We start from the raw sequence: 26,550 nt of genomic DNA, 5'->3' as shown, positions 1-26,550 counted from the left end.
CTATGGACTGATTGTCACCAAATTTGGTACGTGGGTCAAGCCCCAAAAAGTTTGGTGATGATCCGAGGTCATTTGAAGTCACACGGGTCAATTGAAAGGTCACGCCATTATAAAGGACAGGCAATTTCGGAACCATCTGCGGGCTAAAATATTCACCAAATCATCACACAAGTTGGCACACACATAACCAGGGTATGGGCTGGGCTCCTTATAAGCTGCTTCCGTGGTGATAAACTGTCTCCACCGATGCCTCATGGGGGACCAGGTTGCTATCTCTGATTTCGCTTGTTATACATAAATTCACTGACTGACATTGTGTAACTTTCCGGGTGAAAGTTCGCCACCTGCTGGTCTCCATGGAGATGTCATTGTTTTGTCTGTAATGTCCCGCTATGACATTAAATGTACCCATCTTGCATTTACTCAGTAGCATGGCTTTTATTGACCTAAAATTTCTGAACTATAAGCTACTACTTTTTTTTTCTCCCTGCAGCTTATATATGGACTGATTATTTGTTTGGCGCATTCATATATACGGTCTATGGTTTGGCAACACAGCGGATGAGCACAGCCTGAGTGCAGACAACGCCGCTGTCTGTATGGGTAACACATGGATCTATAAAATAAGTTATAATGCTACATGAAAGAGGATTAGTGAGGGGGATATGTCTTACCCGTATGCGTTAAATGTAGGTGAGTGTGTAAATGATGAGAAGAACCGTCTCAAATGTCAGCAACTGGACATCCACTCATACCTGATCCATACAACTAGCTCAGACCCCGAGAGAGCCTGAAATCTGCTGAAATCCTACAAGACACTGACATGATACAGACAGGACAGAGGCTCTTTCTGCAGGAGACATGCCCAGTAGAGCGCAGGGAAAGACAGGGGTGATGCGCTGAGAAACATGCTCGTTTGATTGTGTTTTGAACAGTTATTTTGTGCTTCATACACACACCCTCCACATGGAAAACACAGGAAGAAATGCAGATGATACAGCTTTTAAGTTAAAGGCAATAGATGTGGCTGTCGAAGAAGGAAACAGAGCTGCTGCACGTGAGCTCGGCATCAAAAAGTCGATGGTGAGACGTTGGCGACAGCAGCGTGACGAACTGACTCAATGCAAAAAGACGACAAAACTTTCAGAGGTGATAAAAGCAGATGGCCCGAACTTAAAAACATTCTTGAAGATGTGGACACCTGCGGCTTATATTCAGGAGCGCTCAATAGTCCGGAAAATTACAGTAACAAATGACAGTAACTTGTCCCTGTGGTGTCACCTGCTGTCTCCACAGAGATAAACAAACGTAATGCAATACTGCGGAACATTCGAGGCAATTTCTCCATGGAGAGAAGAAGATGAGGAACCCTTCAATAGAAAAGCTACACACTGCGTCTTGAGGCCATCACCCAGTTCATTACTGCAGTGATAAACAAGCCTTTATCTTGAGAATAGACAAACAATATCACAGCTCACTAGATTATTTCAAAAACAAATTAAATTCCCTTTTTCACTAGAAAGCACTGATTTAATTATTTTTTATTGCATATTCAGACTTCAGCATTAGCAGTGCCATCTGTAAACTTCACTTCAGTGTTTGAGAATTTGAACTTCCCCTTTTCTTTTTCTAAATTCATCTTTTTATAGTTTTTTTTTTTTTTTTGCAACCCTTTAAAGTAACTGCAATAAAATTAGACTTAAATCATAATGCACGGATAGTTTTAGGAATGATCAGGTTGATTAACTACTATTTTAATACCCTGACCATAACTCCATACTCCTTAATTAAAGGGTAACTTTTCTAGTAGAGGGTCCACACCCTGCTTGACTCCACGTAGACGTTATTGTTTGTGAAGAGGTGATCCCACTTATGGTAAGGTATTTTAAAAGTATTTTAAAGCAATAAAAACACCCATAATCAAGTAGGTGCATCTTATACAAGTTTGGTACTGATATATAGACCGTATATATGAATGACATATATTCTTGCCTCCTAGCGTTGTGGTTGTGAATTACTTCATGGTGAATAGACCTTGACACAGATGCATAAATCAAAAATGACGGCGACAAGGCGACAATGGCAGTGTGTGTTGAGTCGACGCAGAACTATACTTCACCCTTCAGAGTCAAAACAATAGCATCTCCTTAGTAGCGGACCCTAAACCTGAAAAGTTAAAGCTAATTATTATAAAGTGGTGTCGCATTTTTTTATTATTTATTTTTTTTACCAAACAATCTAGCTTAACTGTATTCTTTTAGTGTATCATCAGTCAAGCTGCTGGTTAACATTAGCCTCCCTATCTGTTAACTTCCTTTTACATTACCCTTGACGCTACTGTCCCTATTAGCAAAGGTCCCTCTGTGCTCACTGCCTGTCTAATGTCCAACCAAAGAGCCAAGCCTTGCCCCCAATTTCCGTGATGGGAACACAAACACGAGAGATCGCGAGCAAGCCGTGTACAGTGGCAGGTCTGGCGCTGGCTTAATGAGTGGAGAATAGGGAGTAAATAGTATCCTTCCAGCCTAGAATGGACCATAATCATAGAGGTCAGAAAGCGCCACATAGCTATTAACCCCAACTGTCTAGAGAGGGCGCTACCTTTTTTTTCCCTCCCCTTTATATTCAAGAAGAGAATGCGCATTTGTCCTCCTCTTCACTGCCTCGACAGCCCTGTATTTCATTTTGCCGTCACTTAACCTGTCCCTCGTGACAGCGTTCGAATGTTGGAAATATGTGCAGACAAAGCACAGCGATGCATTGAGGGTTTTCTCTGAGGGCAGATGGAGAGGGGTGGAGAAGGCGAGAACAGAGGAGAGGTGTCGAGCGAGTAGGCCGCCAGAAGTGCCAAGAGTCAACAACCCGGCGGACGTTTTGGAGTAGATTTGCTATCCATGAGGTGCAGATATAGCAACGCTGATGCAAGAGGCCATACAACAGGCTCAAGCGCTTCTACATCAAAATATTACTGCATTATTGTATATTTTTTACCACTCATACTACTATTACTAGGATTGCTTTTTCTTTTCTTATTAAGATTGCAGTTTTCATCTTGAATACAATATGTAAAAGACAAAAGCCAAGTCAAAACAATAAAAAGACATACAGGTAGAAGTGAATGCAGATACAACCACTTTTTCAACTGTGATGATAAATACAAATATAAAGCGAACAATATAATTTATAATAATTTCTATAGTTCATTTTCAAAGTATTCTTCCCTTCACGGACAATAGCGATTGACTTGGTTTTAAGCAACTAAACATATGATAGACCATTGTTTTCCAAAGACTGGGTCATTTTTGGGGGGTCGCCTTGTCACGATCTGCATCTAGGTCTGCAATACACCGTTCTACAGACTATTTTGTTCCAATATTGCTAGTTCAGTTGAATGTTGAAAAGAAAAAGAAAAGGGTTACATTTAATCTCCAAATAGGCGACTTATGGATCCTTTTATTGCTGCTTCAATTCCTGTTTTGCATTGTTTAAAACTTGAGTAATACCAATTGTTCAGAGAGACACGATCCCTCAGTCAACAATAAAAATCAATGGTCAAATCCACCGTTATTTTGCGATTTACTAATAATGTCTATTGACTTGGGTCGGGAAGGTTTGTGACTTTTAAAATATGGGTCCCCAGAAAAAAAGTTTGGGAAACACTGTGATAGACCACCAGAACGGCATAAATCTTACTAGTAGATTGTAAATGTATTTGAGGTGAAAAAGTCTTTAAATTCAGAGCACTTTTTGAAAATGTTAAATGGTCACATTTGTACTAACATGTGTCTTGGATACAACAACTGTGGCAAATGGGAATGAACTGCTAACCAATATGGGCCATGGAATCTGACCACTCTAAGAAAACCATACTGTTATATTATGGGTGTCAGCAGCTCAGTTTGTCCAGCTCTTGACGTAAACATCATTGGTAGAGCGGTCAGATCCACTGAACCACAAGCTGGCGATTCAAGCTCCCACAGATGAGTGCTGTTTTTGTGTCCTTGAGCAAGACTCTTAACCCATCTCATCCCCAGTGTGTGTGTGTGAATGGGTGAGTGGTTCCTTAATGCAAAGCGATCTGAGTGCCTTGATGGTGGAAAAGATCTACAGTGACCCCTCGTTCATTGCAGGGATTACTTTCTAAAAATAACCCACGATAGCTGAAATCTGCAAAGTAGTCAACTTTATATTTTACAATTATTATATCTGTTTTAAGGTTGTAAAACCCCTCAGCACAAACTTTATACACTTTTCTCAGACAGGACAGGTACAACTCTTTTTTGCATTCTTCTTAAAACTTATTGCTGCTGTCATCCTTATGTTATTTTCCTCCTTCTTTATGTAACGAAGCAAAGATTCATTTATTCTGTAATGGAGCCCTACAGCGCAGAGTCCTGCACGGGTCCCATACCCACGCAGTACAACACCGTACCCGCCCGTTAACCCAAGATTATATCAAATTTTTGTGCTGCATACGCCACAGACTGAACCAAGAATAATCCAGGACTAACCCAGGACTGATTCCAGGACTGAAGAGGAGGACTAAACCAAGATTGAACTAGGACTAAAACAGGACTAAACCAGGACTAAACCAGAACTCACTGTCGGGACGGGCTCGGAGGTGACCGCAGAAAGAAGCGGCTCCTCTGCTCCTCACGGCGGTAATCACGGCAAACACCCTGCTCAGGGTTCTCTCTCTTAAATCCAAGATTATTCCTGGTGTAGTCCTGGTTTAGTCCTGGTTTAGTCCTGTCCCGCCTGCATACCCGCCCGAAATCAGGACATAAGGGGAGGGAGATAATGAGCGTTCATACATTGTAAAAAAAAAAAAAAAAAGCATGCAAAATCCCACAAAAAATAAAAAATCTGTGAAATAGCGAGGCCGTGAAAGGTGAACCGCGAGGGACGACTGCATATAAAAATTTGGCCATTTACCATTGTTAACTTATTTCATGTCCAAAAATAAAAGGTTAAAAATATCCATATTACTATTGAGCCCTAGTTTTACACCATCATTTACAGATTTCTAGACTCATATTTTTTTTTATGGAAACCAGCTTTCGGGTAAAATCAAGCAGTCATTCCTCAGTATAACTATGAAACCCAGCAAACTAGTTGAAGTGAGGACACGTTTCTTATTACCTGCTGCCAATTTGTCACCTCCGCGACTCATCCGGGACGAGAAAGAACAGCTCCACTTGTGATGTCTCTTTTGTGAATATGACTTTTCCCATAAGAAACCCATCCCGCTCCCGTGTTTGAATGTTGGACAGATTCGTGATTAATTGGGCCCTGGTTCCAGCTCTGCCCTAGGACCTGGGGGACGCCACGCTCTCACCCACTCGCCCCAAAACAGCTTCTCTTCTCTGGATCCGAGACTTGGCTTGATCCCCTGACAGACTTCCGCTTGGCCTCGAGGTGCCTGTTCCACATTTCACACCGCGCTATGTTCTCCCATCCTTTGAATTGGCCAGGGCGCATGTTAACGTATAGGGGATCGCATATACTCACCCAGAGACAATTGTTACGAGAAATCTTGCAGGCGAAGGTACCGGGTTGTCATCGGATACGTCCAAAAGCTGTGGATAGTGTCATGGTTAGCTTAAGGTTGGTTCCCATGCTTCTCTACGCCGCAATGTAATTTCCCCAACCAGACCCCGGCTCTTGTCAGGGCGTGTGTCAAACAGCAGCAGGCATTTCAATTCACACAAGCCACCATCTATATGCATGTGATTTTCTCTGCAAACATAGTAGCAGGTGATGCAGGTATACAAGTCATGCATTTTTTATTTATCCTAGGACCCAAAGTATTGCTTGGTGTAACTTTTATTTCAAGGAGAAAGAGGAAGGATTAACAAAAACTGTAAACAATATTTTATACGCTGGTTAATGAGAATTATAATGCTCACTGTTGCTTTATTTTTGGAGCTATAAACGCACAGGTAGTTCCGGTGTCGTGTCGATTTGTTACAGTTCAAATGCCCGTCGATTTGAGCTACCCAAGGCAGAAGTGGAGTATCAAGTAACATTTTAAAAGTGTGTTGGTTTTATTATATGTTTAGTATGTAAGAAACAATGCGTGCATGTTAAATTTGCATTGCATTAGATCAGGGGTGTCAAATTCAAAATTCACAGAGGGCCAATATTTTATTTATTTTTTATTTTTATTTATAAGGGAAGCCCCATGAGATGCAACGAGGGTAATGTATTAACAAAAGCAGCATTTACAGAAGAGAAAGAAAAACAACTCAAAACAGAACAAAAGACAACATTCACACAACACACAGGCAGCATTCATACTATACAATCCAGGATCCTAAGGTATACATACATCTATCTGATTTTATCATTACCACACCTATATTTGTAAAAAAAAAAAAAAAAAAAAAAGCAACTCTATGTAACAAAAATGTATTTTTATTTTTATCAACAGGAGCAGGATGTTTGTAAGTATCTGAAGACTGACGCCTTAAACTGCTGGATTGATGTGATTGATCGGATTGAGGAGGGTGAGTTGTTCCATTCATTTGGAACTTTGAAGTTAAATGCTCTGCTGTCAATTTATCTTTTTTTATTATAGGAACATTAAAAAATAATTGTTCAGTGTGACGTAAATGATGTGCTGATCCAAATGGAATCAAAATCTCATTTTAAGAAGGGTGGGAACTTTGAGTAATAATGTTTAAACACAAATTGCAGAAAGTGTAACTGTCTTCTGGATAAGAAAGAGCCAGGTGAGTGATGAAAACATTTGACAGTGGAAGGTTCTATAGGGACATCTAAATACAAACCTACATTTACTGTTATAAATGACATCTAACAATCTGAGGTTAGATGCTGAGGTGTTCTGATAAATGATTGTATTGGTAGAAGTAATTGTGAGGCAATTCTTTTTCTGACAGATAAAGTGAAACAGTTAATGTTTAAGTACAGTATCCTCAGCTGATTAGAAACTTTCTTTGTAATTGAATCTATGTGTAAGTTAAAATGTAATACAATTTAATATCACTATATTATAATAGGAAATTCACACTGTAGATTATGATATTAGTATAATATAAAGATTTCAGTGTTTCCAGTAATTTCTTTCTCTTATATTGTGGAAGCCTTATTTGATAGAAGATATAGGCCTGTCAAAATGAGCTACCTCTACCCAAATTCATATAAATGAGTGAATAATGGTGATTCTACAGTGGGAGCATTATTCGATGGATAAATTGGCTTGTCAGTATGTGTTGCCTTTAATCAGAGCCTTATTTGATAGCATAATATGACATATTCATATAAATGAGTTGAAATTTTACATAACTAGGGTATAACGTCTGATCACCGTGTGCAAACAGCATCATATGTGCCTTTACTGGATCTATACAACTGTAAATGGAAACACAAAAGGTAGGTCGATTTAGGCTGCCGGTAGCTCATTTCGACGGGGCAGCCCATTTCGACAGAACACTGGCAATAGTTAATCACAGTTCTATATCACTATGCATCTGAGCTTCACCATTGTGGGTAAACAACTGAGCTGCGGTTAGGAGGCACTAGCTTCAACTAAAACAGAAATAACAAATACTTTGAACATCTCTGGACAAAAGGAAAAAAGACTGTCACATTTAAAAGTGAATTATTTTCAGCTCCTCATTGTGATGTTCTACATTCTAGTTTAATCCTTACACATATAAAACATCACCAAAAATAACAGCAGTGTTTTTCTGAATTGCTGTAAATTGTAAGATTTGTGAGGAAGGCTTGTTAAAATCCACCACCAGCACTTTTTTTTTTTTCAATTTCATTTTGAGTTCTGTCCGAGTTGAGTTTTTGAGAAATACGTGGTTTTGGATAACTTCTTACCACCAATTTGCTCAATACAGCAGAAGGACAGAAGGATAGAAGGTTTATTTTTACAAATACACTCTGCTTTTACAGTTGTTTTGATCATTCAAGTTATATTGCTTTAGTCATCTCTAATCTGTCCACATCTGTTTTTCCATAACACAGCACAGCAAGATGGATTCTCGTAATATTTGTGAATTTAGTTGTAGAACTCAATTCAGAGTGACTGCTGCTGTATAACAATGTGCTCTTTTAAACATGCTTTATGCTTAACTAAAAAAAAGTTATAGCTAAGCTTTCAGAGAACAACAACCTCATAAACAGAATAAATTAAAAAAGTAATCCAAAAACACGTGGTGCAATATTTCCCTCACAATACCCGTCATATCATCCCCACCTCTGAATCCCGCTTTCCCGTGCATTTCATGACCTTCACGACACCTCGTCTCATCTGATCCTCGCCCGGTCAGTCAATCCCGCCGTGACCTTTTCGTTTCTCCCTCCGCCGTGGACACCAGCACCCGCCCACTTCACCCGGGTGCCACTCTCCAGCACAGCACCCATGTCGCCTCCATGATGGTGGGTAACCTTTCATTAAACCTGTGACATTTCCCCATGCGCTCAGAACGTGTTCCAGAGCTGACGGTGGACTGACCCCGAATGAGAAAAGATAGTATTTGCATTTATTGAAATTCGTTTAACACACTGGGACGACCTCGGGAATTCATGTTTTAACGCTAATTATGGAGATTAACTCTGACTTGACCCTGAGAGACTGTGATGTATCAGAAGTCACTGTAACACTTTCTAATAAGGCATACTTACAAATCATTAGTAAATGTTTATTAACCATCATATTGTAAAAATTACCCATTAACAAGGGAAGAGTTTAGTTGCAAAAACAGATATGTATTAAATGATTTGTAGGTATGTGGTATGATAAAGTGTTTCCGAAATCACTAATGGACCCTAGTTGAACCACAAGCTGAAAAGAACATCCAATAGTTATTCATAAGTTGAACTCTGCATAGTTCACATTTTATAAAACGGATGTATTTTTATGTTGTGGTTTGAAAAATGAATTCTTGGAAATTAATAAAAAATATTTTGGAACATATTTTTCACAGGCAAATGACGATGTATTTTTTTTTTTATACTTCAAGATCTGTTTGCTTTGAGTGGCCACCAATCAATGAAACCGTATTCATAAAATGTTTTTCATACATAGCATGGCAGCATAGCAACCCAAAGTGCTTTACATAGAAAATTAAAATCATTATGTCCTGTACAATTTCCCATCTGCACATGCTTTCACATGTTTGGTTTCCATGGTTTTTGGGAAAATTATATTAACTTAAATTCATTTCCTGGAGACTGACCTAACCTCAACCATACTCATTACTAGCCTTAACCTAATCCCTAAATATAGACTATTTGAACCATCTGAGCTCTAAATTTGAATGGACATGGATTTGTTTTTTGTCCCCATAAGTGAGGCAGGTCCCCATAATGTGATTGTGTATACACATTTTAATCCCAGTAAATACCTGCTTAATAAAAAGATGAATATTAGTGTGAACCTGTAGAGAAAGCGCCATCAGAGAAGCCACCACATGAATGAATATGAAGACTATGAGACTAGTGTGTGGCATGTCTTGCCCAAGGACATAACACCTGCTCAAATCAATACTTACTACAAATTGTGGAGATCAAACTCTCACTTTTGGGAGTATGGGTGAACTTCTATTGCACTGTGAGTTAAAATGAGAATAAAATGTAGAATTTAAATAACTAGTGCACAGCCCATAGAAGACTTGCGGATTCCAAGTGTACCCAGCGGTAACTCCAGAAGCTGTAGCTGGCTACACTTCCCTGTAGTGTCATGTGACCCATCATCCCACAACATGTTTTCCAAAATTGGAATTGCACACCCCTGTACCATTAGGATGACACCCTCTGAATTTGAGATTGGTTGGATGAGCGGTTTGAGAGTCATGCGTGGAACAGACAAACAAACACATACACAGACACACAGACGTTCCTTGAATTAATAGATAGATATAAAATCAATATAAAAAAGGTAATAATTAGTATACCATGCAAATAATACTACGTAAATAAATGCAGAAACACACAGGCTGGCCAACAGAAGATGCATCTCTTTTGTGTCTGTTTTATTTGAGTTCCTTAGAGAGTCTTCTGCCCTTTTGTCTCACAGCAAGATGGCGTTTAGTGGTTTGCAGAGAGGATACTTGTTTACAGATGTAAGCTTTTGTCCCTGCAGCGGCACAGGTTATGTTTGCATAAAGTGGCTAAATCGCTGTTAATAGCGAAAGAAATTAGGATGCACTGATACGATACTGCTACCAGATATCGGCACCGAAAAAACTGTGTTTTAAGAAAGTAAATGCCCTTTTTCACCCCTACACTGGTATCGGTTAGTATTGGCTATTGGCACATACTTAAAGTCATAGTATCGATATCGGTATTGAAAAAGCTGGCTTAGTGCATCTCTAGGAAGAAAGTATACATTTTGATAGCTTGCTCTCATGTACAAAAGATTCTATAGGTGTACTATAAGCAGACATGTCCTAATAAAGGCACTTGGCGATGTTAAACCGATACAGTTTACATGTTATGGTACCAAAGTGGTTCTGTGGGTTGTGTTCAGTGGAGCTCAATAGAGAATCTTGTTTTTGCATTGCATAGTTCTTAAACTTGGAAAATGTTACATAAAGTTGATGTGGAAAATTGGGTGAATGTAGAGAACATTTTCATCAGGGGCATTCTATCTTAAAGGGGCATTGCATATATTTTCTGGTGGAGGGTCTGCCACCTGCTTGTCTCCATGGAGATGTTCTTGCTTCACCTGGATTGTTCCATGGCATGACATAAACATATCCATCTAGTGTTCATTATATATTACAGGTGTTCCTATTGCCCAAAAATACAATAATTCCTTCTGTGAACAGGAGCGACTCTCCACAGATCTGAACTGTGGCACAGTGCTGCCTTGTGATAGACAGGTTTAATCAAACAAGCAACATTTCCATGGAAACACTCACTAAAAACGTTACCCAGTGCACCTTTAACCTTCACAACAGAATTATTTTCGTTTCCAAAATTATTCCCATTCTGTCTTTTTAATGATTATAATGTTTGGATAGGATTTTTTGAGAAATAAGTAAAAGCCCGTTCAGACCAGAGCATCAAAAAATGCCCTAGACCCCACCCATTTGGATGCCTTTGCATTTGAGTTTAGACGCCCCCAACATGCATCTTGGACGCCGTGGATGAATGGGAGAAAAATACCTGATGCATGTCTGTTGCCCTGGAAACAAGTGCCCGGTCCCGTTTTCTTTCCCGAAACGACGGCAGACCAGACTGAGAGAGACTTTAGTGTATTTATGTAATATAAAACCATCAGCAAAGGCGACTGGCTCGACAACTGCGGAGTATATATAGATATATATGTATACTCCACTAATGACACTGGTTCAGTCCTGGTCTAGTCTAGGTCCGGTCATGGTTTAGTCCTGGTCTAGTCCTGCTTTAGTCCTAGTCCATTCCAGTTCTGGTGTAGTCCTCGTGATCGGTTCGGTGATTGCGATGTACATATTTATACTACTTAAGTAAGTAATAATAATGCTTTACACTCAAAGTAGCTTTACGATTTTGTGCATTATTCATTCACTCCACACTCGTTGTGGTAAGTTGCAACTGTAGCCACAGCTGCCCTGGGATAGACTGATGAGGCTGCCAGTCTGCTTCATCTGCCCCTTCAACCACCACCAATCACACACACACACTCACACCACACTCATACTGGACAATGTGGGTAAAATGCCTTGCCTAAAGACACAACACCAGTTTTGTTACGATAGTCCCACAGTGGCACCTTGTATTTCCAACAGTCTCCCATCCAAGTACAAACCAGTCTCCGCCCGTAGCTTCTGAGACCAGACGAGATCAGGCTTTGCAAAGTACTTTTTATCCTTACCTAAAAGTGTGCAGTAGTGCTTTTGTTTACCCAATAGACCTCTCTCACCGTGAGTAATGAGTACACACTGTTGTTATCTGTACTTCTGTAGTATGGATTGGAGAAACAAGGCCAATTGACACTCACCTGAATCAATGATGTCCAATAGCTGTGGAAAAGTAAACAGGACTTTTTGGAGAACGCATAATCATTCCACCCACGGTTGTCTCCAATTTATATGATTTACGACCCCAGAATATCCGAAAGGTTGTCAAAAGCCCAGATTAAATTTTTGGGGAGAAGTTTTAAATCCTCTGGCCTCATTTTAAGAGCGCAGAATATAGTGTTTTTCTTATCATGCGGTATAAAATGTGGGTTTAACAGCAGATCAAGAGGACTTTGACTGAGCGTTGACAGTGTAGTTTCTAACATTATCAGAGCAGGAGGATGTACAGAGGAGGATGCATCACAGGCAGTCCACACTTTGAAGTCTTGCCTCATTATCTGACGCTGTTTAGAGAAAACTCAGTAGTACAGAATCAGGGGCATGTGTGAGTTCGAATGACTGCTCCTTCTGACGCACGCCCAAGCAAGAAATGGGACAAATTTGCGTAGAAACAGCTTGCAAAGTATAATGTCAAGTATGGGAAATTTATGGACAGTTTTGTGCAGAACATCCAGTGATTTCTCAAGATTTTGAAAGGATATCTTCTATATCTGTCTCTAATGCAGTGATGCTTTTCACAATCTGTTTTGTTTCATTCTTTAATGTTTCTGTCGGTGTTTATATTGTGTTGATTTGAATGGAAAGGTCTTTGGTCACCTTCGATCCATTCACCCATTTATTTCCGCTTATCCGGGGTCAGGTCGCTTGGGCACCAGTCTAAGCAGGGACTTCCAGACTTCCTTCACCCCAGACACTTCCTTCAGCTCCTCTGGGGGGACCACAAGGTATTCCCAGGGCAGCTCCCTCCAGCATGTCCTGGGTTTTCCCTGATGTCTTCTTCACCCCTATTATTATTACCTCCCGAGGGAGGCGTCGAGGAGGCATCCGGAACAGATGCCCGAGCCACCTCAGTTGGCTCCTCTCAATGTGGAGGAGCATCAGCTCTACTCTGAGCTCCTCCAGTGTGACTGAGCTCCTCAACCTCTCTAAGGGAGCGCCCAACCACCCTGCAGAGGAAACTCATTTTGAGCGCTTGTATCTGTGATCTTGTCCTTTCGGTCACTACCCAGAGCTCATGACCATAGGTGAGGGGAGGAAGGTAGACTGACCGGTAAATCGAGAGCTTCACCTCTCTTCACCACAAAGGTTCAATACAGTGACCACATCACTGCCAATGCTGCACCAATCCATCTGTCAATCTCACGCTCCATCCTCCCCTCACTCATGAACAAACTTTGGTCACCTTGAATGTTGTAAAGGGTTCTATAAATAAGGATAGATTGATCTTGTTGGCTTGATCTTCCCTCAGTCATTTTTTGTGATAATTTTTAAGTAGAATTTTAGTATTAATGTGTGAGAAAAGGTTTCATTTGACATCAAGTGTAAACATCAACTATTTAAGTCAAGGTTTAGATATATAGGCATATTTACTGTTTTTTACATTGTTTTATTGTAGTGCTTGGTATTGGTTCACTACTTTTTAAGCTGTATCCCCATTAACCACACTAACTAGGGATAAGATAAAATACAACTACATATTCAACTCATTAAACATGTTCAAAACTAGCAGGCCTTGAATTCATTTTCAGAAAATCTTAAATACATTTCTTAAGGATGTTATTAAAATGCAGGAGGCTTTAGAGTCAACATAAAGATACAAGACGGATGAGAGGATCTGGCTTCACGGTGGAGAGATTCAAAACAGTTAGACATAGAGAAGACAAGAATTTACCACAAAGTCTGAAAATACTCCGCAGTTTTGACTAGATTTGAAAACCAAAAACACTGAAGATCCTCTACCCTGCAGCTTTGCCTCGGGACCTGAAGACAGAACCCAGATATGTACTTTTTTATTTCTCTTGCGCTTAAATCTGGTGTGAAAACAGGATTCTTAAATATCAGAACAGCTTCATTGGCTTAGACATTTGGCCTTTGAAGTCAGTTATTTTAACGGCTGACATTTACTATATTTACATCTAGTTCCAGCTCTTTTAGCAACAGCAGTTTCTTTGTAACTTTGAGGTCGAGGAATAAGGAAGTATAATTTAACTGAAATGAAATTCAGTGGTGAAAAAATAATTGTCTTTTAATTACTGTGTTGCTGATTTCATGTGAGGGTCGACTTTTGGTGTAGTGAGTTGAATGTTCACCCACAAACCATGCAGTATTTTGTTTCAACCTTGTTCAAGCACATATAGTCATGTTGTTCATCTCATATTCATTTCACCTGAATTGTACAATATTTTATTAATGATTAATGTGAAACCTTTGTTATCTATCCAATCTGTTCCAATCAAATGATGTAAAAGTGTTACCGTAGCAATTACCAATTTACAACTAAATATTTGAATGACCAAAAGTACTCAACATGGATCTGGGGTTTATGTAATTCTTTTTTTAAATGTGCACAAGGTGTTTTTTTCTGGTGGAAAATCTGCCGCCTGCTTGTGTCCATGGAGATCTTTCTTTGCCTCAAATGTTCCACAGTACTATCCAGGCTGGTGCCACCTAGTGCCTCCACTCAATTTCATTTCTCTCCAGCAACTAGGTCAGGAATCAAAATACATTAGACGGTTCGCAAAACCCCCAGAAGTGCAAGTTCGGGCACCAGCCGATCAGCAAAGACTCATATATTCAGTGTTGTCAACGATTCCCGAGATCGAGGATTTAAAGCCAGAATAAAAAGAATGTTTGGTGAATTTCATCAAGGGGAAAGACGTTATTGCCCTTCTTCTTACGGGATTTGGGAAAAGCTTAATATACCAGTTAGCCCAGGCATGTCCAAACTATGGCCCGGGGGCCAAATTGCGGCCCTCAGACAAGTTTTTCTTGGCCCTCAGACTTCCAGGTGAATTGGCCCAAATTACATTGCATCAATTGAAAAATATTTTTTTACTGCAAGTTTTTTGAAAATCTACCTTGATAAAGCTAATATTTCATATTTAGTGTGTGGTTTTAAGGATCTTAGCATGAATAAAAACGGATGCCTCATTCTAACGTGTTAAACATGCACACATTTCAATTATTCACTGTATTGAGCATCAGTCTACAGCCCTCAATTGGCCCTCTGCTTCGTCTGTGTTTAGATATGTGTTATTATCAGTGTGTTTGAAGGTTTACAGAGCTTCCACAGTCTGTGTTTAACCTGCTCTGGGCGTTAGTGTTCACAGGAGCCGCAGACGCCAACAGCCGCCGCTTGAATCTACGAAAAGCCGATTCTGCACGAGGCCGAACCTGAGACCTGGAACACAGACATAAAGAACAGTTTAGTCATTCGTTTGTTGATTCCTCTGTGTTATTTTTCCTCTTTTAAACGCAAAAGCCGCCATGTTTATTTTGACCCCAACAGACCACGTGTGTCTCTGATTGGCTGATCCACCTGTCAATCATGTCCAACTTAAATCAGGGAGACGGGGCCCACATGTCTTTGTCATGTTTTCTCATAGTGGTTGCTTGTGACAGACAAAGTATGTTTATTTGTACAGCACAATTCTTACACAAATGAATTCAAAATGATTTACAGAATAAGAGACATTCAAATCACAAAACAAACAAATCAAAACATAAATAATCATCATAAAATTCACATTAAAAGATAAAAGTGCAGAATAAAAGTCTTTCAGTCACATGCACAGCTCAACAGAACCGTTTTGAGTCTGGATTTAAACAGAGTCAAAGTAGAGGCCTGTGTCACATGTTCAGAAAACTGTTCCAGGTTTAAGCTCCAGAAAACTGAAACTCAACATGTTTAGTCCTGGTTTAATCTTAGTTTATTCTTGGTTTAGTCCTGGTTTAATTTTGGTGTAGTCCTGGTTTAGTCCTGGTTTAGTCCTGGTTTTAGTCCTGGTTTAGTCCTGGTTTAGTCAGATGGTTTCATGTGGCTCTAACTTGTCACAGTTGGACTTTGGGGTTCGGTCATGGAGACACTTGGACACAAACAGAGACACTTTAAAGTCTTTCAAGTGGATTCTGTGAGCCACAGGAGCCAGAGCACAGACCTGAGACCAGGATGCATGTGCTCGTACATGGCTCGAGTCAGGACCTGAGCTGCAGTGTTGTGGATGTAGTGCAGTGGTCTTCCAGCTGGTTTGGAGAGACCAGTGAGCAGGACGTTCCACTAGTCGAACCAACTGGACACAAACACATGGACAAGTCTCTACACACACTACACATGTCATTTTATTTATGTATTTATTTATTTATATTTTATGGCAGGTAATGAATATATTTATATGTCGAATTATATTTTCACTCAACATTGGGTAATTTTAAATCAAATATTGGGTTGAATATTTAAGGTGGAATGCCTCTTAGACTGGCAGATATTTGTTCTAACCATCTTTGAAATCAAGAAATATTTAGAAGATGGTTGAAACAAGTATTTGCTAATACAAGACAACATTTCCTTTGTGAAATACTTCAACCCAATTATGTTTTAAGAATTAGACAAATATTAATTTACTAATACAGTGATTCAAACATTCACAAGATGATAACACAATTGTACTATTTTAATTTTAAACAGTTTTATTTCTGTAAAATTAGGAGTAAAAGTGATCAATACATTTTATTATCAACACCTCTCGTCTGTTGCTTCCTGTAGATCTAATTATTGATTAGTTTTAAGGTCCGCTGGTAAATTGTTATAATTACAGACGTCATCTGTGTTTCTAGTAATCACCCATTTCTGTAAAAATATCGGTAAAATTCCACAGAATTTGACGTCCTGTATGTCTGCAAACTCAAAGTGACAGTGATTCTAGTCCTGTGCAAATGCTCATGTCTGTAAATTAACCTCTTTTTCATCAACTCCTTATTCTATAGATTTTATTCTGATTGTTGTTCTGAACAGGTCCTGGAGTTGGAGTTGGAGGCTTGTGTGTCTCTCTGGAGGGAGTGTGTCTCTGTCTGTGTAGATCTGCTCCCTCACACACTGCTGTCTCTCTGCCTGTTGCTCCGCCTCCTGGTCACATGGGCCCTAAAACAGGAAGTGGACGAGCTCTCTCCCACTGGGCGTGCGCACTCTCACCCTGCCTCTCTGCTGCTGGGCGTCTCCAAGCTCCTTTGGACTCTGCACGTTTGAGTTTGTCTTGTAGTTTTACACACTCACAACACACACACACACACACACACACACACACACACACACACACACACACACACACACACACACACACACACACACACACACACACACACACACACACACACACACACTACACTACTGATAACTCCACACTCACAACCTCTTACCTTCTTTCACATCAAGATTCTTCTCAGTGAATCTTCCTTTTGTAAATAAATCCTTGTTTTGAGAACATGAACAGGCAGAACATGATAAAGACACATAGACAATTGTCACATAAAGCTTGTATTGTGTCTCTAGTGTGTCTCTGCTTCCACACACGGAGCTTTAAATATGGATGGCCTCCACACACTTGTCATATTTGATCTTATGGCTTCAAGTTGTTGGAGCTGACGACAAGCACGTGTTTGTGTTTGAATAATGACACACCTTGTTGATTTGTCCAGAGCAGGAGCCAAACCTGTTTGTGTTTCATGTGGATAGGCCCAGTAATGACAGAGATATTCAGCAGAATATGCAGTGTGACAGTGAAACAGCACATTCCACCAGTGAATTGTGACCTGTCCTCCAGCTCACTGTTCAACTAGAAGGATCCTATAGTGTTGTGATGTCAGGTGAACACACACTATTTTACTACTTTACACTGGATTTGAGATTTTGGGACAGAAAAGGCCACAGGAAAACAAAGTGATTTATGAATTTATTGTTGATTTAAAGAGTGTAAAACCTTCCCCATTGTAGAACCAGTGTTCCCCATGATGTGACCACAAACAACTTTTACAATTATGATTCAAGTTACACATCAGAACTATGATGGATTTGAGCAATAAAACATCTGTCATTGAATAAACACAATATAGATCAGGTTAATGCCATACTGTGGAACATTCCAGACAAAACCTCCAGCACAAAAGTTCCACAGTGAGACTTTAAAAGTGAACAAAAACACAGTGCAAATGTACACAGAGGAAACCCAGAACAAACACAGTGTGATTGGTGTTGATTGAAATGATAGAAGACAATCCGAGTTTGACATGATGATAAAGAAAAGAGTGACACAGTTCCATGACATGAGGAAGAACATGTGAACATCAAGTGAAAATGCTCTGATTTGAAACATGTTGAGAATATGTGTGTAGTTTTCCACTAATAGTGTGACAGTAATAGTGCATCATTGTGTTGTAGTGCGACACACAACATTCTGACTCAATATTATGGAACGTGTGGCAGGTTTTGTCACAAGATTAATTCTCCACATGTTTCATCAAGTTTATAAATGTTTGACAAAATAATCACCATAATGCAGCTGGAAATCACTGCTGGAATGTAACAAAGTAAAAGTGTCCTAGAGATCTGAAATTCTACACAGTTGTTGCCAACAACTTGAACAATGAGTGTAGTGAGTCACAAATGCCTAGCATGAAGTATGCCCAAGCTAAGCCTTTATTTTTTTCTATTTTTTTTTTCGAAGCAAAAAAAACAATTTTAATTGACTGTACTGTAGGTTAGGCAGCACTCACAGTCTTCATGTACATATCTACAGAAACTAGAAGGCCTAAGCTTTAAAATGGTGCCTCACACAAGCATGTGGGTTCTAAGGTTTCTTTTAATAAGCTATTGGCATTTGGGTATGTAGTGCTATTGTGCACACACCAAAATAGGTGAATGGTAACAGGTAAACTAGGTTCAGGACATTTTACAATTTCATGTCATAATTTTAGATTGAGGGTCTTTATCATTTGTTTTGGACATAAATATAAAAAGTGAAATGACACAAATGTTGAAGTGTTTTAGTTTTGTCAGGTAATAGCTCCACAAACTGCTCATGTTAATCTTGTGGCTTTAAGTCCTTTAAACAGACAACAATGTACCTGAGTGTTTTCTCCTCTCATAGGCTGTGTTCACATTCTGTAATATGATGATGTTTCATCTCAGACGGAGGACAGGGGCCTATTTAACTCTCTGGGATATTCACTGTTTTGGAAAGAAATATTCAAACTTATCTTCATCGTCACAAGAGCAGAGCATAAAACTTCTTTGAGACGATTTGACCAAAGACACTGAGAATGTTAAAGGAAACATTCTGTAACAGTTCGATCCAACGAACCACAATCAAATGATCCAACTGGAGGAAGGTTCCACAACAGAGACATTCACCATCATCTGCAGAGTGACAGTGAAACACACAATCCACATCACATTTGGATTTGACATTTTGGGACAGAAAAGGCCACATGAAAACAAACTGATTTATGAATTTATTGTTGATTTAAGTAAAGTAGTCTTGTTTCAGTATCATGTTTTTAGGATCCGATCCACTGCGATACTTGCTCTTGGTGTACTTCTCGATACGATACCAGTCCAATACCACAAAATGAGAAGTTTTGTTACAATACAACAACAACAAAATAATTCCTCTAACATTCTTAATTCTAAATTTTTTAAAGAAAATCCACCAGAATCCATGTGGTTTTAAGGACTAAAGTATTAGTTAAATGTATCATGGTCTAAGTAGTGCTGATTTAAACATGTTTACTTTTCTTCTTTGTCTTTTTCTACCACAGAGCACAGATTAAAACAGCAGTGAGGCCTGTAAAAAGACTCTCATCCTCAGAGCACGTGGATAAAAATGCAGAGGAAAGAAAGTCCGAGTCAGCCTGTTGTTGCTGCATTCTCCCAAGCTTGAGTTATTTTAGTTCAGCGTCCACACCAAAGGCTCAATGAAGGTATCAAAGAGGTGACACAAATATATTTTCTGTTATTATCAGTGTGTTTGAAGGTTTACAGAGCTTCCACAGTCTGTGTTTAACCTGCTCTGGGCGTTAGTGTTCACAGGAGCCGCAGACGCCAACAGCCGCCGCTTGAATCTACGAAAAGACGATTCTGCACCAGGCCGAACCTGAGACCTGGAACACAGACATAAAGAACAGTTTAGTCATTCGTTTGTTGATTCCTCTGTGTTATTTTTCCCTCTTTTAAACGCAAAAGCCGCCATGTTTATTTTGACCCCAACAGACCACGTGTGTCTCTGATTGGCTGATCCACCTGTCAATCATGTCCAACTTAAATCAGGGAGACGGGGCCCACATGTCTTTGTCATGTTTTCTCATAGTGTGTGGTTGTGACAGGCAAAGTGTGTTTATTTGTACAGCACAATTCTTACACAAATGAATTCAAAATGATTTACAGAATAAGAGACATTCAAATCACAAAACAAACAAATCAAAACATAAATAATCATCATCAAATTCACATTAAAAGATAAAAGTGCAGAATAAAAGTCTTTCAGTCACATGCACAGCTCAACAGAACCGTTTTGAGTCTGGATTTAAACAGAGTCAAAGTAGAGGCCTGTGTCACATGTTCAGAAAACTGTTCCAGGTTTAAGCTCCAGAAAACTGAAACTCAACATGTTTAGTCCTGATTTAGTCCTGGTTTAGTCCTGGTTTAGTCCTGGTTTGGTCCTGGTTTAGTCCTGGTTTAGTCTTGTTTGGTCTGGTTTAGTTTAGTCCTGTTTAGTTGGTTTAGTCCTGGTTTAGTCCTGGTTTAGTCCTGGTTTAGTCCTGGTTTAGTCCTGGTTTAGTCCTGGTTAGTTTTAGTCCTGGTTTAGTCCTGGTTTAGTCCTGGTTTAGTCCTGTAGTCTTAGTCCTGGTTTAGTCTTGGTTTGGTTTAGTCCTGGTTTAGTCCTGTTAGTCCTGGTTTAGTCCTTAGTCTTGGTCTGGTTTAGTCCTGTTTAGTCCTGGTTTAGTCCTGGTTTGGTCCTGGTTTAGTCCTGGTTTAGTCCTGGTTTAGTCCTGGTTTAGTCCTGGTTTAGTCCTGGTTTAGTCCTGGTTTAGTCCTGGTTTAGTCCTGGTCAGATGGTTCATGTGGCTCTAACTTGTCACAGATGGAGTTTGGGGTTCGGTCATGGAGACACTTGGACACAAACAGAGACACTTTAAAGTCTTTCAAGTGGATTCTGTGAGCCACAGGAGCCAGAGCACAGACCTGAGACCAGGATGCATGTGCTCGTACTTCCTGGCTCGAGTCAGGACCTGAGCTGCAGTGTTGTGGATGTAGTGCAGTGGTCTTCCAGCTGGTTTGGAGAGACCAGTGAGCAGGACGTTCCACTAGTCGAACCAACTGGACACAAACACATGGACAAGTCTCTACACACACTACACATGTCATTTTATTTATGTATTTATTTATTTATATTTTATGGCAGGTAATGAATATATTTATATGTCGAATTATATTTTCCACTCAACATTGGGTAATTTTAAACCAACTATTGGGTTGAATATTTCAGGTGGAATGCCTCTTAGACTGGCAGATACTTGTTCTAACCATCTTTGAAATCAAGAAATATTTAGAAGATGGTTGAAACAAGTATTTGCTAATATAAGACAGACATTTCCCATTTTAAATACTTCAACCCAATTATGTTTTAAGAATTAGACAAATATTAATTTACTAATACAGTGATTCAAACATTCACAAGATGATAACACAATTGTACTATTTTAATTTTAAACTGTTTTATTTCTGTAAAATTAGGAGTAAAAGTGATCAATACATTTTATTATCAACACCTCTAGTCTGTTGCTTCCTGTAGATCTAATTATTGATTAGTTTTAAGGTCCACTGGTAAATTGTTATAATTACAGACGTCATCTGTGTTTCTAGTAATCACCCATTTCTGTAAAAATATCTGTAAAATTCCACAGAATTTGACGTCCTGTATGTCTGCAAACTCAAAGTGACGGTGATTCTAGTCCTGTGCAAATGCTCATGTCTGTAAATTAACCTCTTTTTCATCAACTCCACTTACTGTATTTTTCTACAATAAAAAAACAGATTTTATTCTGATTGTTGTTCTGAACAAGTCCTGGAGTTGGAGTTGGAGGCTCGTGTGTCTCTCTGGAGGGAGTGTGTCTCTGTCTGTGTAGATCTGCTCCCTCACACACTGCTGTCTCTCTGCCTGTTGCTCCGCCTCCTGGTCACATGGGCCCTAAAACAGGAAGTGGACGAGCTCTCTCCCACTGGGCGTGCGCACTCTCACCCTGCCTCTCTGCTGCTGGGCGTCTCCAAGCTCCTTTGGACTCTGCACGTTTGAGTTTGTCTTGTAGTTTTACACACACACACACACACACACACACACACACACACACACACACACACACACACACACACACACACACACACACACACACACACACACACACACACACACACACACTACACTACTGATAACTCCACACTCACAACCTCTTACCTTCTTTCACATCAAGATTCTTCTCAGTGAATCTTCCTTTTGTAAATAAATCCTTGTTTTGAGAACATGAACAGGCAGAACATGATAAAGACACATAGACAATTGTCACATAAAGCTTGTATTGTGTCTCTAGTGTGTCTCTGCTTCCACACACGGAGCTTTAAATATGGATGGCCTCCACACACTTGTCATATTTGATCTTATGGCTTCAAGTTGTTGGAGCTGACGACAAGCACGTGTTTGTGTTTGAATAATGACACACCCTTGTTGATTTGTCCAGAGCAGGAGCCAAACCTGTTTGTGTTTCATGTGGATAGGCCCAGTAATGACAGAGATATTCAGCAGAATATGCAGTGTGACAGTGAAACAGCACATTCCACCAGTGAATTGTGACCTGTCCTCCAGCTCACTGTTCAACTAGAAGGATCCTATAGTGTTGTGATGTCAGGTGAACACACACTATTTTACTACTTTACACTGGATTTGAGATTTTGGGACAGAAAAGGCCACAGGAAAACAAAGTGATTTATGAATTTATTGTTGATTTAAAGAGTGTAAAACCTTCACCATTGTAGAACCAGTGTTCCCCATGATGTGACCACAAACAACTTTTACAATTATGATTCAAGTTACACATCAGAACTATGATGGATTTTGAGCAATAAAACATCTGTCATTGAATAAACACAATATAGATCAGGTTAATGCCATACTGTGGAACATTCCAGACAAAACCTCCAGCACAAAAGTTCCACAGTGAGACTTTAAAAGTGAACAAAAACACACTGCAAATGTACACAGAGGAAACCCAGAACAAACACAGTGTGATTGGTGTTGATTGAAATGATAGAAGACAATCCGAGTTTGACATGATGATAAAGAAAAGAGTGACACAGTTCCATGACATGAGGAAGAACATGTGAACATCAAGTGAAAATGCTCTGATTTGAAACATGTTGAGAATATGTGTGTAGTTTTCCACTAATAGTGTGACAGTAATAGTGCATCATTGTGTTGTAGTGCGACACACAACATTCTGACTCAATATTATGGAACGTGTGGCAGGTTTTGTCACAAGATTAATTCTCCACATGTTTCAGCAAGTTTATAAATGTTATAATTAATATTTTTGTTGATATATATATTTTGCCTCGATATCTGTACTTTTACTTAAATAAAAAAAAATAAAATCAAATATTTCTTCCACCACTGCTGATTTGACATTTCTATAAAATTTCAAGATTGATTTTGAAACCACAACAATAACAAGAAGAATATTTCCTAAGACAACAGAATGTAACTTTCAACACAAAATAACACGATTTTCTTCCGAGTTTCTTTGTAATATTATCATAATAAAAAAGGTTTCCTCTTTTTTGGGGGGGGGGTTTGTAACTAACACTTGATCAAATGAGAATCTAGTTTTGATACCAGTTAGATTAATGATAACAGATTGATGATAACAACAACAACAACAACAATAAATTAGCAGATATCAATATTTTGGGGAAACTCTCATAAATAGTAGTTTAAACCTTTAACTCATTATTTAAAAGTGAAAGGTACAAATTTGGTCCAAACTGTGGAGAACAAAGCTTCTATTTGAGTTTAGGGAAATATGCAGTGACTCCAGGACTCGCGCCCAAACACACCCCAGCATAGAGAGGCTGAGTGAAAGTGGTCTGGACTCTGTGGAGGAGCCTCATGGTACTTTTAGAGACACTGTAAAATGACAAAACCCCTGCACTGTGGTCCAGGTAAACCCCGATTCTGGACGAGACCCGAGAGACATGGGACTCAACTGAGTTAAATCTAAATGAATAACTTGTTTTGCCACAGTCTAAGGCCCAGGATTTATCATTGTTTCCAAATAAAGATTTACCTATACCTTTTCTCTGAATATCCTTGTATGAAACTGCTATAAAGACCCAGTCCCCGCTCCACTGCACCTCCCAGTAACAGCGGCCCGTCAGACCCTCTCTGCTCAGGACCTGAATATAGACACGGAATCTGTCTGGATGATCAGGATAACTCTGGTGTTCAGTCATAAATGTTGCTCTTCTGTCTCCATCAGACAGAGACAGTTTGGTGTGAGCTGTGTTTGTGTCCAGAGTGATTTCTGTAGAGTATTGTAAGAAGTCCTCTCTGGAGCTGGGTTCAGCTGGTGACAGTAAAACATCCACACGACTCAGAGCCTGTGAGACGTTGGTCAGACCCTCCTCCAGAGTGAGCTGCACTTTGTCCCTGAGCTTGGACACAGCTCTGTTCACGTCCTCAAAGTATCTCCGGGGCCGTGTGTCAATCCTGACTGGCTCTGTGCTCTGTGTGTCTGTGGACAGTGAAGTGTAGAGCTGTAGAAACTGGTTATGATCCTGGGTGAGGGCCAGTGTGTCCAGCTCCGAGAGGCTCCTCTTCAGCTCACTCACGTCCTGCTGCACTTGGTCCTGGAGCTCTTGGACTCGGCTCAGTTGGGTCTGCTCCTGGGAGCGGATCTGCTGCTCCACTTCAGAGCGTCTTTTCTCCAGGAGAAGGACCATCTCTGTGAAGCTGTCCCCGCTGCGCTGCACTGCTGTCTGGGCAGAGCGGCTGATCTCCTGGGCCTCCTGTTGGAGCTTCTTCAGGTCTGTCTCTTTGTGCTGGAGGTTCTGGAGCAGCAGGGCCCTCCTGGCCGGCAGCTCTGCCTGTCTCTGAGCCCTCTCTGCTGCAGAGGACACTGTGTCGTGGCCCTTGTGCTGCTCCACAGAGCAGAGGTAGCAGATGCTCTGCTGCTCAGTGCGGCAGAACATCTTCTTCACTTCGTCGTGTTCAGAGCAGATGTTTTCCTGGAGTGTGTGTGAGGGCGCCACCAGCTGGTGTTTCTTAAACGCTGCAACATGATCATGAGGCTGTAGGTGGCGCTCACAGTAAGAGGCCACACACTGCAGACAGGACTGGACAGCTTTCAGCTTCCTCCCAGTGCACACATCACAGGACACATCCTGAGGTCCGGCATAGCAGCGGTCAGCAGGGGGCGCTGTGAGCCCAGTCTTCCTCAGTTGTTCTACTACACCTGATAACAGGACGTGTTTGACCAGGGCAGGTCTGGGGCTGAAGGTGAGGCGACATTCAGGACAGCTGTAGAGCCTCTTGTGGTCCTCTTGGTCCCAGTGCTGTTGGACACAGTTCCTGCAGTAGCTGTGTCCACAGGGAATAGTCACGGGATCCTTCAGTAGATCCAAACACACGGAGCAGGAAAAGGCTTCTGTGTCGACTGCTTTCTGCGCCATCTCTCCTGAATCACAAACACTTTCACTTTGACACAAATGAAACTTAAGAGTGGAGTGAGAGCTGTGGGAGGAGCCAGACTGCACCACTGCTCTGTGTAGATGTGAGGAGGAAGCAGCGAGCAGCTCCACTTAAACACACACACACATGTTTTATTGTGGATTCAAATGAGACTCTGTCAACAGTTCAATGTAACACACACATGTTCACTGGACACAAGTCCAACAACACAAGAGATAAGAAAAGAGACGCACATCTAAAGGATCAGTGTAACTGGACAGTGCTTTGGTGTGAGGAGGCAGCTTTTCTAAACTTACAACAAATCTCCTCTTCATCAGTGCTGCTTCTAGATGAGGAAATACATGTTTCATTTTGAATTGGAAATAATGTGACCTTCATTCATTATGTGTGTGTGTGTGTGTGTTACCAGGACAGATCCCATTATTTATCGTCTTCATCCTGGTTCATTCTCAGGTTTTGCACTTGCTTCACACATTTACTCCACTCTCATATTTAATATATTTTATCTATATCACAATTTCTTGGTCCAATGTTTACTGCTTTTTTAATATATTTACAGTTGTGTCAGTTTAAATAAGGGGTAAAAAAAAAGCAAAACATAAAGAAAAATAATTAAATAAGTCTTGTACCTATGCAAAGTTCCACAATCTTTAGTCTTTTTTAAAAACAATTAGGCATTTTACAATTTATTATAGTTTAGATTGAGTCTTTATCATTGTTTTGGACATAAAATAAAAAGTGAAATGACACAAATGTTGAAGTGTTTTAGTTTTGTCAGTATAGCTCCACAATGCTCATGTTAATCTTGTGGCTTTAAGTCCTTTAAACAGACAACAATGTACCTGATGTTTTCTCCTCTCATAGGCTGTGTCACATTCTGTAATATGATGATGTTTCATCTCAGACGGAGGACAGGGGCCTATTTAACTCTCTGGGATATTCAC

General features: G+C 40.1%; 2 protein-coding genes across 2 annotated transcripts in view; both read right to left on the bottom strand.

The window, feature by feature from the left end:
- The window catches only part of LOC110175544 (striatin-like), a 180,733-nt gene extending 164,728 nt beyond the window's left edge, over positions 1–16,005 (bottom strand). The window contains exons 1-2 of the mRNA XM_055155398.1: positions 15,977–16,005; positions 15,124–15,219 (exon numbers count right to left, since the gene is read on the bottom strand). Of these exons, the coding sequence (XP_055011373.1) occupies positions 15,124–15,219; positions 15,977–16,005 (125 nt within the window). The remainder of the gene's footprint in view (positions 1–15,123; positions 15,220–15,976) is intronic.
- Positions 16,006–22,842: 6,837 nt separating this feature from the next.
- LOC129409996 (tripartite motif-containing protein 16-like) lies at positions 22,843–25,643 on the bottom strand. Its single transcript, XM_055156886.1, has one exon. The coding sequence runs from the start codon at positions 25,585–25,587 to the stop codon at positions 23,920–23,922; it is 1,668 nt and encodes a 555-aa protein (XP_055012861.1). The 5' UTR covers positions 25,588–25,643; the 3' UTR covers positions 22,843–23,919.
- Between the last annotated feature and the right edge of the window lie 907 nt (positions 25,644–26,550).

Source organism: Boleophthalmus pectinirostris, unplaced genomic scaffold (assembly GCF_026225935.1).
Source record: "Boleophthalmus pectinirostris isolate CB_2022bp ecotype Guang Dong unplaced genomic scaffold, ASM2622593v1 HiC_scaffold_10, whole genome shotgun sequence".
Classification (NCBI taxonomy): Eukaryota; Metazoa; Chordata; class Actinopteri; order Gobiiformes; family Gobiidae; genus Boleophthalmus; species Boleophthalmus pectinirostris.
This window is presented reverse-complemented; position numbering and strand designations above follow the sequence as displayed.

Excerpts from the sequence above, each read along its gene's own strand:
- LOC129409996 (XM_055156886.1), bottom strand. The coding sequence starts at position 25,587 with ATGGCGCAGAAAGCAGTCGACACAGAAGCCTTTTCCTGCTCCGTGTGT.